Source organism: Carassius carassius, chromosome 2, assembly GCF_963082965.1.
Source record: "Carassius carassius chromosome 2, fCarCar2.1, whole genome shotgun sequence".
In the NCBI taxonomy this organism is placed as follows: Eukaryota; Metazoa; Chordata; class Actinopteri; order Cypriniformes; family Cyprinidae; genus Carassius; species Carassius carassius.
The window spans coordinates 6,037,287-6,052,343 of record NC_081756.1 but is presented as its reverse complement, the minus strand read 5'-3'; the positions used below and the strand labels follow the sequence as shown (position 1 = coordinate 6,052,343).

The 15,057-nt window shown below is 38.6% G+C and overlaps 1 protein-coding gene across 1 annotated transcript in view; it reads right to left on the bottom strand.

Annotated features, from left to right (window-relative positions):
- Window positions 1-15,057, bottom strand: part of LOC132101129 (phosphofurin acidic cluster sorting protein 1-like) — a 43,906-nt gene that overhangs the window by 8,810 nt on the left and 20,039 nt on the right. The window contains exons 2-10 of the mRNA XM_059505848.1: window positions 6,526-6,613; window positions 5,324-5,413; window positions 5,123-5,248; window positions 4,902-5,046; window positions 4,706-4,800; window positions 3,499-3,576; window positions 3,142-3,201; window positions 1,946-2,106; window positions 425-518 (exon numbers count right to left, since the gene is read on the bottom strand). Coding sequence (XP_059361831.1) covers window positions 425-518; window positions 1,946-2,106; window positions 3,142-3,201; window positions 3,499-3,576; window positions 4,706-4,800; window positions 4,902-5,046; window positions 5,123-5,248; window positions 5,324-5,413; window positions 6,526-6,613 — 937 coding nt within the window. The remainder of the gene's footprint in view (window positions 1-424; window positions 519-1,945; window positions 2,107-3,141; window positions 3,202-3,498; window positions 3,577-4,705; window positions 4,801-4,901; window positions 5,047-5,122; window positions 5,249-5,323; window positions 5,414-6,525; window positions 6,614-15,057) is intronic.

The following is a 15,057-nucleotide window of genomic DNA, read 5'->3' as shown; positions in this document are numbered from 1 at the left end:
AAACATTAATTAAAATGAATCACCCTTCTCATCTTCATTTGGTTTAACTTAAAGTACTAAAATAATCAAAACTAAATAAACTAAAACTAGTAAATAAGAATAAAAAAAACAATACAGAAATGAAAAATAAAAACACAATAAAATTACTAAAACTTTCATTAGAATTGAAGTGAATACTATATAAGGAGAACAAAAAAAAGTTTGAACAATTTTTCTACAATAGCCATTTTTTGTTCAACAGACAACTAAATGGCGTGGGTCTCAGACAGTGTTATAGATTATCTGACGCTGACTGCTCGCCCTGATATGAAAAAACCAAAACAGAAAGAAAGGTCCTCTAGTGCCTTCAAAGGAGAGAAAAGCTGAATTAAATAAAGACTCGTTCATATGAACTGTGTGTGGAGTCTGCTGTGGGTGTACTCACGGGGCTGAAGGGCTCTCGGTTCAGACTGCCTTTACTGTTCAAGCTGCCGATCTCTGTCTGAGAGCTCGACTGGGACATTCCCTCGAAGAACGGCCTGACAAACACACAGAGAGAACGATTTGTTCAAACGTGTGTTATTTTAACAGCACTGACTCGACAATCATTTCTGTTCAAGACTCAAACATCCGTCTGTGATCGAAGATGAAAGACTGAAGTAAACCCTGATCCTTCAGTCTCAGCTCAAATACATGCTTCACACTGTACTGTCTTACAAAGACAGCAGACTTTAAAAACAGTGAACATCCAAACTTCAGCGCACATCTAATGACCTCCGTTTACAGTCTGATCCTCATATCAGTGCATTCAGAATCTGCATATTCCTTCTAATTTAATTTATTAGTGTTTATTAGCATTTTCAGTTGGTTTTTATTTGTGTATTATCAATTTTAATTTTAAATGTTTTAATAAATTTTTTTTTTCACTTATTACATTTTTTTGTTTTAATTTAATTTTAGTAATTCAATGTACAAAAATTAAGTTGAATTACTAAAATAATAAAAAAACATTACAAAAAAACAAAAACTAAAATGAAAACTGATAATATAAAAATAAAAGTTTGTCATCTACGGTTGATATTGAATTTGGATTTTATATTTACAATTTATAACTTAAATGTTTTCATCTAAACCATACTGTAACTTAATTAATATTAACAGTCTGCATGTTAACACGACAAAATATTAAGTTTTGTTTTTAAAATTGAGAAATTCTTTCAAATCAAGACATGAACTACATCTAAACCAGTGTGTTGCATGCTAAAAACACATATTTAGGAATATTTATAAGATTTTTTAAATAAACGTTAGAAGAACATACAGTGCTAGTATTACTATAATGAACTGAATATACGATATTTGGATTTTCAGTTTTTAACTTTAGTCATTTTATGTGTTCTTGTGACTTTTACTAGTTTGTATATTTCTGTTCAGCTTTAATTTATTTCTATTTCAAGTTTAGTTTTAAAAATTAAAATAACAATGCCAAAGCAACATTTGTCAAGTTTTCATCTAACATTTATTTTCATTTCTATTACCAAAGACCATTTGTATAGTTTTAGTTTTCGTAAACAATAACTACACTGGTTCCAAACCACAAAACATCATCTTTTATGTTTTACAAGAAAAGAAAGAGTCGCATGGGCTTGGAGTGACATGAGGGTCAGTAAATGATGACAATAATTACCTTTTGTCTGAACTATTCCTGTTTAATTAAATTCTAAAAAACGCAGCTTTAGAATCAGTTGTGGCTCCAACAAAGTGGTTGCCGAGCAACACACGAATGTAAACAAAGATGTATGTCTGTAGAGTAACAGCCTGAAGCGTGGCTCAGCCAATCAGAATCAAGGAGCGGAACTCTCAGTGTTATACAGTGTAAGAGTCTGACTGAGGACAGAACCTCTGCAGCAGCTGGAGGAGGTGAGCAGCAGGGGGCGCCACACACACACACAGAGCCGTGTGTTACCTGAGCTTGGGTTTGGGAGTGCTGAGGATGCTGTCGGTCTCCTCCATCTCCGGTCCGCTGTCGCTGGGGTTGTACATCTCCAGACTGTCATAGAGCTCGTCCAGATCCTCCTCCACCTCCTGGATCTGCTCCCGGGACACGTGCTCCAGCCCGAAACCCACCTGCAGCACACACACACACAGCACTTCACTCATCACCTGAAGAATCAGATACACGACAGCAGAGCGACTCAGATTCAACAAACTCATACTTCTCCCATCTTTCCCAGAATGAAACGGTGATGAAACGAATGAAACACTTTTTTTATCAGTATTTATAAAAAACTTTATTTAATAAAAGGTATAATAACATTTAATGCAGGCTTTACTATTATGAACTGATTTGCATCTTCGTTTTATATTTAGCATTTTAATTTAATGTATTTTTTCTATTTCATTTTTATTAGTTCGTTTTTATATTTCTATTTAGCTTTTCAGTTTTAGTACTCCACTTTAAACTTATTTTATTATAGTTAGCTGCCACGACAGTATGTTTAGATTTAAAATAAGTTACAGATATGCAAATTTCATTTAAATAAATCTATATATAAAGGGCATAAGAACATATAATGCTAGTATTACTATTATGAACTGAATGTAGTTTTGCATTTTTAATTTGTGCCTTTATTTTATTTTATTTTTATAATTTTCTTTGTTTCAGTTTTAGTAATTTTAGTACTTCATCTTGAACGTAATTTTATTTTTTAAGTTGGTTGCCAAGGCAATGTTTCAGATTTTCATTTAAACTTTTCAAGATTTTCATCTTATATTATATTTTATTATTTCAGGTTTTGAAAATGTTTTTAAAATAGATTTATCAGTCGTGTTTTTTAACAATAACAACAAAAATAGTTGTGACACGAGGGTCAATAAATGATGACAATTTTCAATTTTGAAAAGTAAAAAAAAAAAACATAATAACAATAAACATTCGTTAAAAATTAGAACAGGTTTCGTTTTAGTACTTTTAGTTCCATGCATCATTTCTAATCTTTTCAGTATTTAAAGGGATAGTGCACCAAAAATGCATTAGTATTTTCCCATCTTCTATCAGACCAGGTGTGAATGTTCAGGTGTGACTGACAGACAGAGAATGAGGTGAGAATGAGAGAAGATAATAAGGTCACAGTCAGATTTCATTGAGAGCGCAGACGTTACCTCATCTGACACCTTAAACCTCTTCAGCAGAGCCACAAACTTCTGCTTGATGTTCGGTTGCTGGAGAAAGAAGAGACAATGAAACATCCACAACACAAATCTGCCAGTATGAAGCTCAAAGTCAACTTCAAACCAAACCTAATCCTATTTTCAGACTTAAAGGAAAATTCCTGATCTCACTGTCAATGATTCATCGGTGCATTCGTTTTATTTTAACCAAGATAAAAAGCTAGAAAAGTGGCCTCTTAAATGGTAATGGTGTTTGTTAAATGGAGCTCAGTGCGGTCATTCATATTCATTAAAGCAGTGAGCCACTGTGTGTGTGTGTGTGTGTGTGTGTGAGGGAGAGAGACTTACTCTAGTAATGGAGGCGTTGGAAGTAAGTTTGCGTCTGGGTTTCTTCTTCCTCACCTCGTCCTCTTCATCATCGAGATACTGAAACATACACATGAGCCGTTAAACACTTGTTGTGTGTGTGCACTCAGCCCTAAATGCCACAAACACAGACATAAATATACATTTATACACACTTGAATATAGCTTCAAATGTTATATGAATGGAAGTAGCAATCAGGATGCAGAACTGAAATTAATATATAATATTTTAATATATTTATATTTTTTTTTAATATATAAAATTCTAAGAAATGTATATAAACCTCTGCAAGTGTAGTTTTGAATCATATTTACATCGGTTCATTAATTATGTTGAACAAATTTAATGGATCTTAGAAAAGCCAGACTTAATTCTCCAGAATTCTCTAATTTATTCCAAATATTTATACATGGAAATATTTATATATGCAAGTATTTATTTTTAAAAAGCTATCTGAAAACAATGTGTTTGTTTTGATGGTTGCTCAATGTTAGTTTAGAAAAATATATCTAAATAGAAAAAAAGGTTATAAGTATAATTAGCAAAAAAAGAAAACAGAAATGTCACACACACACGCACACACACATTATATATACATACACACTCACACACACACACATATATATATTTATACACACACACACACATATACATATATATATATTTATACACACACACACACACACATACACACACATACACACACACACACATATATATATATTTATACACACACACACACACACACACACACACATATATATATTTATACACACACATATACATATATACAATATATATATATATATATATATACACAAACACAAATACATGATTATATACACACGCACAAACACACACACACACATATATATATATTTATACACACACACACATATACATATATATATATTTACACACACACACACACACACACACACACACACACACACACATATATATATATTTATACACACACACACACACACACACACACACATATATATATTTATACACACACACACACACACACACACACACATATACATATATATACAATATATATATATATATATATACACAAACACAAATACATGATTATATACACACGCACAAACACACACACACATACATATATATATATATATATATATATATATAGAAGTGAATGACTGATTGAACACCTACATGGACGGGGTGAACGGGGTCGTCGCTGCCCTCCTGCTCAGACGAGTAACTCTCCTCCTCTTCCTCCGAGTAGTTATCAATGTCTGGAGAACGATCTGGCACAAGACAACCACAGAGGACGCATGAGGAACAGCCTAATTTCACTTCTCTTACTCTGAACGTGCAGATTACGGTCACATGATCGCTGCTCTCTCACCGTTCATCTTGGCTTTGGGTCCCTCGTGGTCGATGGGCTGACTGGACAGAGAATAGACCCGGATCTCAGCCACCGGGACGGACACTTCCTTCAGCTGACTGTGCAGACCCAGCACCTGAGCGCCCTCCGTCGGGTGCTGCATCACCTGACAACAGCAGCAATCATCAGTTAACAGAGGAACGGCTGACACCAGACGACTCTGAGCTCTTCTACGTCTGCACCTCTGCCATGTTGATGAGGCCGAGCGCCAGCGTCTTGTAGCCCAGGATGGTCCTGTTCTTGTACCTCTTCCTCCTCTGCAGCATGATCTGCAGCTTGTTGGCATCTCGTTTCAGGAAGTGTGGGTACTGTGAGGAGACCGAGACGACTGTGAGAGTTTGTTTGAGGTGATCTGCACGTGAAGAGACTGTGCTGACACTCACCTGTAAGGAGAAGGTGAGCTGCAGGTCTGTCTCTGTTTGGCCGCTCGATGGCAACACGATCTCATTGGAACGGAGGATTCGCTTCGAGCCCTGGAAGACAAACAGAGAGGACAGATGGTCAATAAACATCATCAGACACGGGAAGAGCTTCCTCTTCCAGATCTGCATAAGCGAGCAGAAAACACTAGCAGGGGACTGTGAGAGTTTTATGGAAACAGTGTTTTGTGCTCATCAAGGCTGCAGTTAATTCATCAAAATTACTTTAAAATCAGCAAAATTGTGAAATATTATTAAAATTTCAAATATCTGATTTCTATATGAATATATTTTAAAATGTAATTTATTTCTGTGATAAAAACTGTATTTTCAGCATCATTACTCCAGTCTTCAGTGTCACATGATCTTTCAGAAATCATAATAATATGCTGCTTTGCTGATCAAGAAACATTTCTGATTATTATTATTATTCAAAATAAAACAGAAATCTTTTGTAACATTATTAATGTCTGTATTTATAATGTAACAAAATTTCCGGAGTAAAAATAAATAATTCATAAAAAAAAATTAATGAATTAAAAATATATGGAAACAGAAATATTTTGCAACATTACAAAAGTCTTTACTGCCAGTTTAATGTCTCTTTGAATAAAACAAAATAAAAAAATATTTTAAATAAAAAATAAATATAAACAAACTAAAATAAATAAACAGAATATCAAACTAAATAAAAATAGTAATTCTTCAATCAAAATAAATAAATAATACTTACAAATATAATTACAATTTTGTTATTTAACAATAAAATGTTTAACTTCATAAATGGATTTAAATAAACAAATTACAAGTACAAAAATATATTGAAATGCAAATCTTCTGTAAAATTATGAATCTCTAATCAAATTAATACATCTTTGCTGAATAAAAGCATACATTTATTTAAAAAAAAAAACTAAATGTATGTTAAAAAAAAAAAAAAAACTCACACTTATTTGTAATTTTGACAGAAACAGAATTTGCAGAGAGTTATATTTTGGGGCGGGACTTGAGGTTATTCATCAGGATTCGATTGGATCATAAAAAGTGTGCAGTGATATGATTGGCTGATGTTGTTTAGCTGTGGTTTCATCAGTCGTTCACACTGTGCCCAGAATGTGCTCAAGTTGATTTCTGTTTCGTGCTGAGCGAGAAGAAGAATCAATCACCTGCAGTTTGACAGCGATGACCACAGACGTCAGATCTTTATCCAGCTCCTTCAGCATCACCAGCTTCTTCAGAGTCAGATTGAAGAGCCTGAACACAAGTCAATACATCATGACACCGTCTCATAACAGCTCTAACGGGACTGACGCAGTGTCTCCAGACGTGAATCAATGAACACGCGTGTGCTGTTTCTGAGCGTCACACTCTCAGACTCTACAGACACACGGATCAATAACAACCTGACACACACACACACACACACACATATATATATATGTAGATGATAAGCGTCCGGGAGCCGCTCTGGGAAACTGAACCCCAGCTCCATCAGTGATAGCAAACACTGCAGCTAAACACTTGTTATACAAGCCAACAGGGCTTTTAGTGCAAGAAACACGACCACAGCACACTCGATTAATATTAAAGAGCACGTCAGTTTCAGATCAACGCCCTGCATCTTCATCCACGAGCTCTGCATTAAACATGCTGAATAAAGACACTGGACGCATAAAACATCTGCATCTTCATCCACGAGCTCTGCATTAAACATGCTGAATAAAGACACTGGACGCATGAAACATCCAGCAGAAGAACGTGTGTTTCAGCACAGCATGGACAAACTCTCCGAAGTCTTACCGAAGCACACTCGAGCTGCTCACTTTGATTAATAATGAATGATCCTTACCGCTCCAGTGTGTGTGTGTGTGTGTGTTTACAGGACGTCGCACCTTCAACACAGGCTTATCTTCCATAAATCAGGTTATTACAGTCATAAAGCTGGAGATAAAAGCTGCACGGTTCATAAAGTCTCAACAGAAGCTGAAGTTTATCACTGCTGGGCTTCTGGGGATCGTCTCTGGTTTACGGTGTTTGGTTGAACACAAGCTTATTCTACCAAATGTCTGAAGCACAAGCACAGATGTGTTATTAAATTTTAAATAATACAGTGCTTATAACACACATATTAGCACTATATTATAGTACCACTACTCTTCAGACATTTAGGGTCAGGATGTTCAGCACAAGGTTGGGAAGAAAACATGTGAAGCTTGTATGTTTTGTTTGCATGCATAAATTCTTCGAAAATAACAATACCATCCTGGCTGATTAAAAGTAGTAATTTCTTCTTACTGACTGCAAATGGTTACACAAGGCTGAGCGTCTGCTGCCACACACAGAGGTCAGAGGTCAGAGGTGTGAGCGCCTTTTCTCTCTCTGTGTGTGTAGGGCTTGATCAGTCTGAACCTCATCTACGAGATCTGATCCCTCGGAGGCTGTCAGAAGACATCACAGGAACAGCACAGCGGACGACCGCAGGCTTCGCAGGAAGAAATCACAAGCACATACAAGAAATCTTCAAAAATAAGACTGTAGAGAGCTGTACACCCGTCGAAACGGCCTGTCCACGACATTGAGGTTACACAGTACCCACGTGGTTTAAAAACTAAATGACAAAATAAAAAATAGATTTAAAATTGAGTCGGTAAGTAAATAAAACCCTCAAAACAAATCAGTTAAATAAGATCAACCCAGCACAATCCTGTAAGACATCTGCCAAAAACATATTCCTGTAGAAATATCATAAATCACATGCTAATCATCATCAAAGAACATCATGCTATTGCTAACGGACAGTGAATGAGGCTTAATGAAGCGTCTTAACATATTCTGCTCACACACTCCTGTACACACATCTGACCAGGTCAAGGAGGACAGGTTCGTAAGTGTATGCGCACACACACACACACACACACTCCCCAGCGCCTCTCATTACACGACTGATTTTCCATGACCTTCCTCACACACCCTGCTGCTGGAAGGTGATTGGCTCTCTGTTGTGTGTGTCTCTGGAGCACCTGTCTTCTCTACACACACACACACACACACACACACTCTCTGTTCCTTCACTGAGCTCAAGCTCCGCTCGCTCTGCCCATCAACACTCAAGATCTCTACCCTTTATTCTGCTCTGTTCTGCTCCAAATCACTGTCCTTGTGTAAATAAATCAACAGATAAATAAAATATTATAAAACAAAAAATAAAATAAAACAGTATTTAAGTATTTAAAACTGCCCACTGCTCCGGGTGTGTGCTCACAGTGTGTGTGTGTGTGTGTTCACTGCTCTGTGTGTGTGCATTTCGGATGGGTTAAATGCAGAGCACAAATTCTGAGTATGGGTCACCATACTTGGCTGAATGTCACTTCACTTCACTTAAAAAACAAATCTGGTATATTATGCTGAAATAAGTCTAAGTAAAAATAATAGTAAACTTTCAAATAATCAGATTTGTATAGATTAAACATTTAAATAATCTAATAAAAAATGTATGTGTGTGTCTGTGTGAACATAAAATATAAAAAATATTATACATATAAAAAGAAAATTTGGACATTAAATGTTTTTTTTTATTTATTGGAATACATATACATAAACACATATATATATATATATATATCTTAGTGGTGTGCTTTAAAGGTGAACAGACTGTTTCTTCACAGGGTTTGATCATGCTGTGCTTTAATGTGCGCTAACAGTAAAATGATCCGTTTGTGTAATGGATACGAGCTGAAATCAGCCTAATTACACTGACTGCTTCAGCACTAAACACCCTTCTGCTCACCCAGAGCTGCCCGGGTGTGATTTCCTATTACAGTCACATCACAGCAGCCCAACAGATGCCCGTGTTTCTCCAGACACCATTAAACGCTCAAAGCAAAAAACTGGATAAAGCCCAATCCATTAATCAGCCCGGCGCAGCTGTCCTGAAGCGCTGGGCCGTTCTGGCTAATCCACACAACCCGTTTCCCTCGTGACACACGCTCCGACAGCCGTCCAGACCCAGAGTCAGCCTCAGCGTTTGATCCGTGCATCACACACACACCCATCATCATCAGCAGCTCTCAGGACGCTCGCCCGTCCCGCAGCGCACCGTTTAACCCCCGCCTCACTAGGGATGGGACGATAACCGGTTTTATTGATAACCGTGATAAAATGTGCTGAAGGTAAGTAATATCGTTTAAAAATGAATTATCATTAAAACCGTGTTTGATTATCGCGGTTTTAATAACTCACTATTAAATCATGTCCAGCCAGCAACAGTCTGACGCAAGCGCAGCGCACAATGTTTTTTTTGTTTTTTTTCGAGAAGGAATGGCGAAAGTCAGTGACTTTTCTATGCTTTTCTATGCTTTTCTATGCTTCTACACTTTTCATTGTAAGGAAGGAAATGCCACAGAATTTAATCTTTCTTTAAATTAAGTGCATAGAGTTGCTTGTTTTATTAGTTGTTTGTTGATTATTAAATATAAAACTTGCTGAAATGTTTTCAGTGTGAGCATCAACTATTTTTGAACACTTTCATCTCATTTCAACAAAACCGTGATAATATTGATAATCGTGATAATTTTAGTCACTATAATCGTGATATTAAATTTTCATACCGTCCCATCCCTACGCCTCACACTCACGCCCTGAACCCGCCGAAATATCTGCCATCGGCTGCCACTTCCTCGAGCCATGTGGTGCTTACTGAAATATTTCCTGCTGAAATCAAGCCTCCTCAGAGGCGAGGATGTTCTGGGCTGAACCGGAGCAGCACCCCGGGAAACACCCGACAGACATCACAAACACTAAACACCCGATCCCCACGAGGTCCTGGGGAGCCTCTCGCGAGCACAAACTAATGACGAATAACACTGCACAGTCATTAGTGTGTGTGTGTGTGTTAACGCCAGGGTTTGGGAGAAACTAACTAACTCTATTAAAACTTCAGCTGTTTTCAGTGGCGCTTTTACCGTCACAAACCACCGTGAAGCAGCGACGAAACACTGAGCACATCTTTGTCTTGTTTTACTGCAGATACGCACCGAGAAATGATGTAATAAGCAAGGAATATGCTTATCATATTGCAATAATTTTACAATGTTTTATTATTTTTATAATTTTTGTATGTTTTGTTAAATGCATAGGTGCATAATTTTCAGCTGTTTAAATTGTTTTATTTGTTTGAGACAGATAAATAACATAAAAAACAACAACAAAAAAACTAAATAATTAATATAATATAATTTACTGTTGTTCACCTTTTTTAAGTAAATAAAAATAGTTTTACTGTTTATATGCATATACAATAATAATAATGAAAATGAATAACAACAACAATTGTATAATTAGTTAAATGCTTCTATGCATAATTGTTAAAAAATGTTTTAAGTGTTTTATTACGTTATTATGACTTATTATAAGCCAGATAAATAATATTTTAAAACACAAATAATAATACTAATACTAATAATAATAATAATAAGAGAAAAAAATATATAAAATATAAGTTAAAATGCTGCTCCACATAATTCTCAACTATATAAATAATTATATTTTATTGTGGAAGATAAAATAATAATTATGATAAAATCAAAACATCCATCTTCTTCCGCTTATCCGGGGCCGGGTCGCGGGGGCAGCAGTCTAAGCAGAGAACCCCAGACTTCCCTCTCCCTAGACACTTTCTCCAGCTCTTCTGGGGGGACACCGAGGCGTTCCCAGGCCAGCCGGGAGACATAGTCTCTCCAGCGTGTCCTAGTTCTTCCCCGGGGTCTCCTCCCAGTGGGACTCGCCCGGAACACCTTCCCGGGAAGGCGTCCAGGAGGCATCCGGAACAGATGCCCGAGCCACCTCAGCTGACCCCTCTCGATGTGGAGGAGCAGCGGCTCTACTCTGAGCTCCTCCCGGGTGACTGAGCTTCTCACCCTATCTCTAAGGGATCGCCCAGCCACCCTGCGGAGAAAGCTCATTTCGGCCGCCTGTATCCGGGATCTTGTCCTTTCGGTCATGACCCAAAGCTCATGACCATAGGTGAGAGTAGGAACGTAGATTGACTGGTAAATCGAGAGCTTCGCCTTGCGGCTCAGCTCTTTCTTCACCACGACAGACCGGTACATCGACCGCATTACTGCAGAAGCTGCACCGATCCGTCTGTCAATCTCCCGTTCCATCCTTCCCTCACTCGTGAACAAGACCCCAAGATACTTAAACTCCTCCACTTGAGGCAGGAACTCTCCACCAACCTGAAGTGGGCAAGCCACCCTTTTCCGACTGAGGACCATGGCCTCGGATTTGGAGGTGCTGATTCTCATCCCAGCCGCTTCACACTCAGCTGCAAACCGTCAGTGCATGCTGAAGGTCCTGGCTTGATGAAGCCAACACGACAACATCATCCGCAAAGAGCAGAGACGAAATCGTGTTGTCACCAAACCTGACCCCCTCCGGCCCCTGGCTGCGCCTAGAAATTCTGTCCATAAAAATCATGAACAGAACCGACGACAAAGGGCAGCCCTGCCGGAGTCCAACACGCACCGGGAACAAGTCTGACTTACTGCTGGCAATACGAACCAAGCTCCTGCTCCGGTCGTACAGGGACCTGATAGCCCTTAGCAAAGGGCCCCGGACCCCATACTCCCGGAGCACCCTCCACAGGCCGCCGCGAGGGACACAGTCGAATGCCTTCTCCAAATCCACAAAGCACATGTGGACTGGTTGGGCAAACTCCCATGAACCCTCCAGCACCCTGTAGAGGGTATAGAGCTGGTCCAGTGTTCCACGGCCTGGACGAAAACCACACTCTTCCTCCTGAATCCGAGATTCTACTATCGGCCGGATTCTCCTCTCCAGTACCCTGGCATAGACTTTCCCAGGGAGGCTGAGAAGTGTGATCCCCCTGTAGTTGGAACACACCCTCCGGTCCCCCTTCTTAAAAAGAGGGACCACCACCCCGGTCTGCCATCCCAGAGGCACCGTCCCCTACTGCCACGCGATGCTGCAGAGGCGTGTCAGCCAAGACAGCCCCACAACATCCAGAGACTTGAGGTACTCAGGGCGTCAAACTCAAAATCAAAACAATAATTATTTAATGTAGTGGTGGAGAATATTTTTTTTTTATATATAGTATATAAGTACAATGTTTTATTGTGTTGTGCCAGATAAATATTAGTGCGAGGTTGTTGGGAAATGACCGGAGACAGGAAATGGAGCTGTCAAAAAGCAGAAGAGATTCTCCCTCCCTCTGCGCTTCTCTTTCATCCTCTTTCTCGTAGTATTTAACTTCTTGTTCTGTTCTTCTCCTCACACACACACACACACACACACACAGCATGTTAGCCATCAGTCACACGTTCAGACACCCGTCACGTTCACATGCATCTGCTGAGATAAACCAACGCCAGCCCATTCACATCTCACCACAACAGAAAAACATGTTATTCATTAAAATGTGTTTAATAAATCTGCTTTAGGACTATTAAGAGCTTTCTGGACAAATGGCAGCAAATCACATGGCTTTCCTGAGACACAAATCATCTCCTGACAAGAAGAGCTCTTTAAAGATCTACAGGTGAAGCCCCATCAATCAAGTGTGAGCTGGCCATAATGTTATGTGTGTGAGTTTGTGTGTTATATATGCATGCAGATATAATATAAATACATAACTGACTGAGCAGAGAGGAGCTTTATCCTCATCAGCCTTACAGACGAGAAAGTGTGTGTGAGAGAGAGTGTGTGATTAGTATGCAGGTCACACACTCACACAGACACAGAGAAACTGCAGGACTAGAACACACCGCTGATGCTAAACACACACACACACACACACACACACACACACACAAACACACACACAGGGACTTTCCATTGACTTGTGTTTTTATGCTGAGCTAATGACAGTTTCTCTCCTTTAATTCCAAACCTACATCAACACTCAGACAATCCTTTATAGCTTCATATCAGCATTGAAGTTGTCTAAGACTATTGGACTCCGCTGCTCCAAACCGTGTCTGTTCTGTCCTAAAGAGTCACAACAAAGCTAACGTTTAGGCAAAAATGCATCAATGCACCTCACACAGACAACATAAATACTCCATGCATTGATACAGAATTAAACAAACTAATTACAACTAAAAATCTCTCATTGTGTAACAGAGATCATCTCAGGTTATACACAGCATACTGAGTATGACAGACTCCAGTCAGAACTAGCTATTCTATAAACTCATCATATGATCGACGAAAACCGCTGAAGATCAGACAGAGGTCTGCAGATGATCGGAGCCGATCTTATTGAAAACCAGGCGAACTGTCTAGGACAAGTTTGAAAAAGGTTTTTTTTTTTTTTTCAAATGGCTGGAAATGTTTTTGAAAAATGTTTTGTTTCTAGCCCTCACTGTTCAAAAGCTTTTAGCATTTAGTGCAGCTTTGGCCTGTTGGTGGCGCTAGAGAGTGTGAGTTAGAGACTCCAGATGTGCAGTGGTTAATGATCAGACTGTCCTCTACCTGTGTGCCAAATTACATCACAGTCCTGCAAGCAGTTCAATGGGCTGCCATAGACTTCAACATCGGAGCAAGAAGAAGAAGATGACCAATGGATACAAGCAAGAAAATCTCCTTAAATTACATGAATGATATAACATTTCACATACATACACCAAAAACAGGGAAATGTTTCTACATATCCTTTATTTTTTACTGAGGAATGAAAAAAAGAATACATTATGCAAATGTCGCAGTGTGTTATGTTCATATAATGAAGTCAGTGGAGTTGTTTGGAGCCCGACGTTCTTCAAAATATCGTTTGTGCTCCGCAAAAGAAAGTCTTATAGGTTTAGAAACGACATTAAAATAAGTAAATGATGACTGGATTTTCATTTTTTCATCTGTCCCTTTAAAGGTATTGATTTAGGGTCAATACTAAGTTACTGAGTTTTAATTTTGTTACTGAGCCAAAACTATTGCTTTGAGCTGAAACCTCGAACACACACGGAGAGAGACAGATGTGTTAAACTGCTGTCAATCACTGATATCACTGATACTGATTGATAGAGATACACACACACACACACACACACACACACACACACACACACATATATATACCCACATATCACAATCGATTGGTGTCAAAAGCTAAATTTCAACATCAGTTGATTTCCTCAGGCAGTGAACAGGATGTGATGTCACGGAAGATTAAGCACCTAATGAATCTGTCATTCATTTTGCCACTTCCTCTTCCTCTCGGCTCGAGCTGAAGAAAGAGTCAGATGGGTTAACGATGAGACTTCATCATCATCATCATCATCTAGTGCTCAGGACAGGTCTGAGATCAGCGGTTCATTAGCGTGTAAATGACTGAGATTGAAGTGTCTGCGATGGGTTCAAGTGAAGGTGACAGCCAGAGAGCCACAGCCAGACTGTGTGTGTGTGTGTGTTTGAGCCCCACGGGAGCAATCAAATTATCCTGCAATTCAGTCATCATGCTGTGAAGACAATAGGCCTTCAGTCGACCCCTGTGGAGAGCAGTGTGTGAGAGAGAGAGAGATTGACTCCGTTTGTTTACATTCTTTGCGCATGAAAATCAATACGCTGTTGATGCAGATCATTTCTTGGAGCTTTAATTTATTTCTGTGTGTGTGTGTTTAGTGGTTTAGTCGAGCAAACCTGGGCATGAAACTAATCTCTCTTCATTTGAGGTGTGTCATTACTTT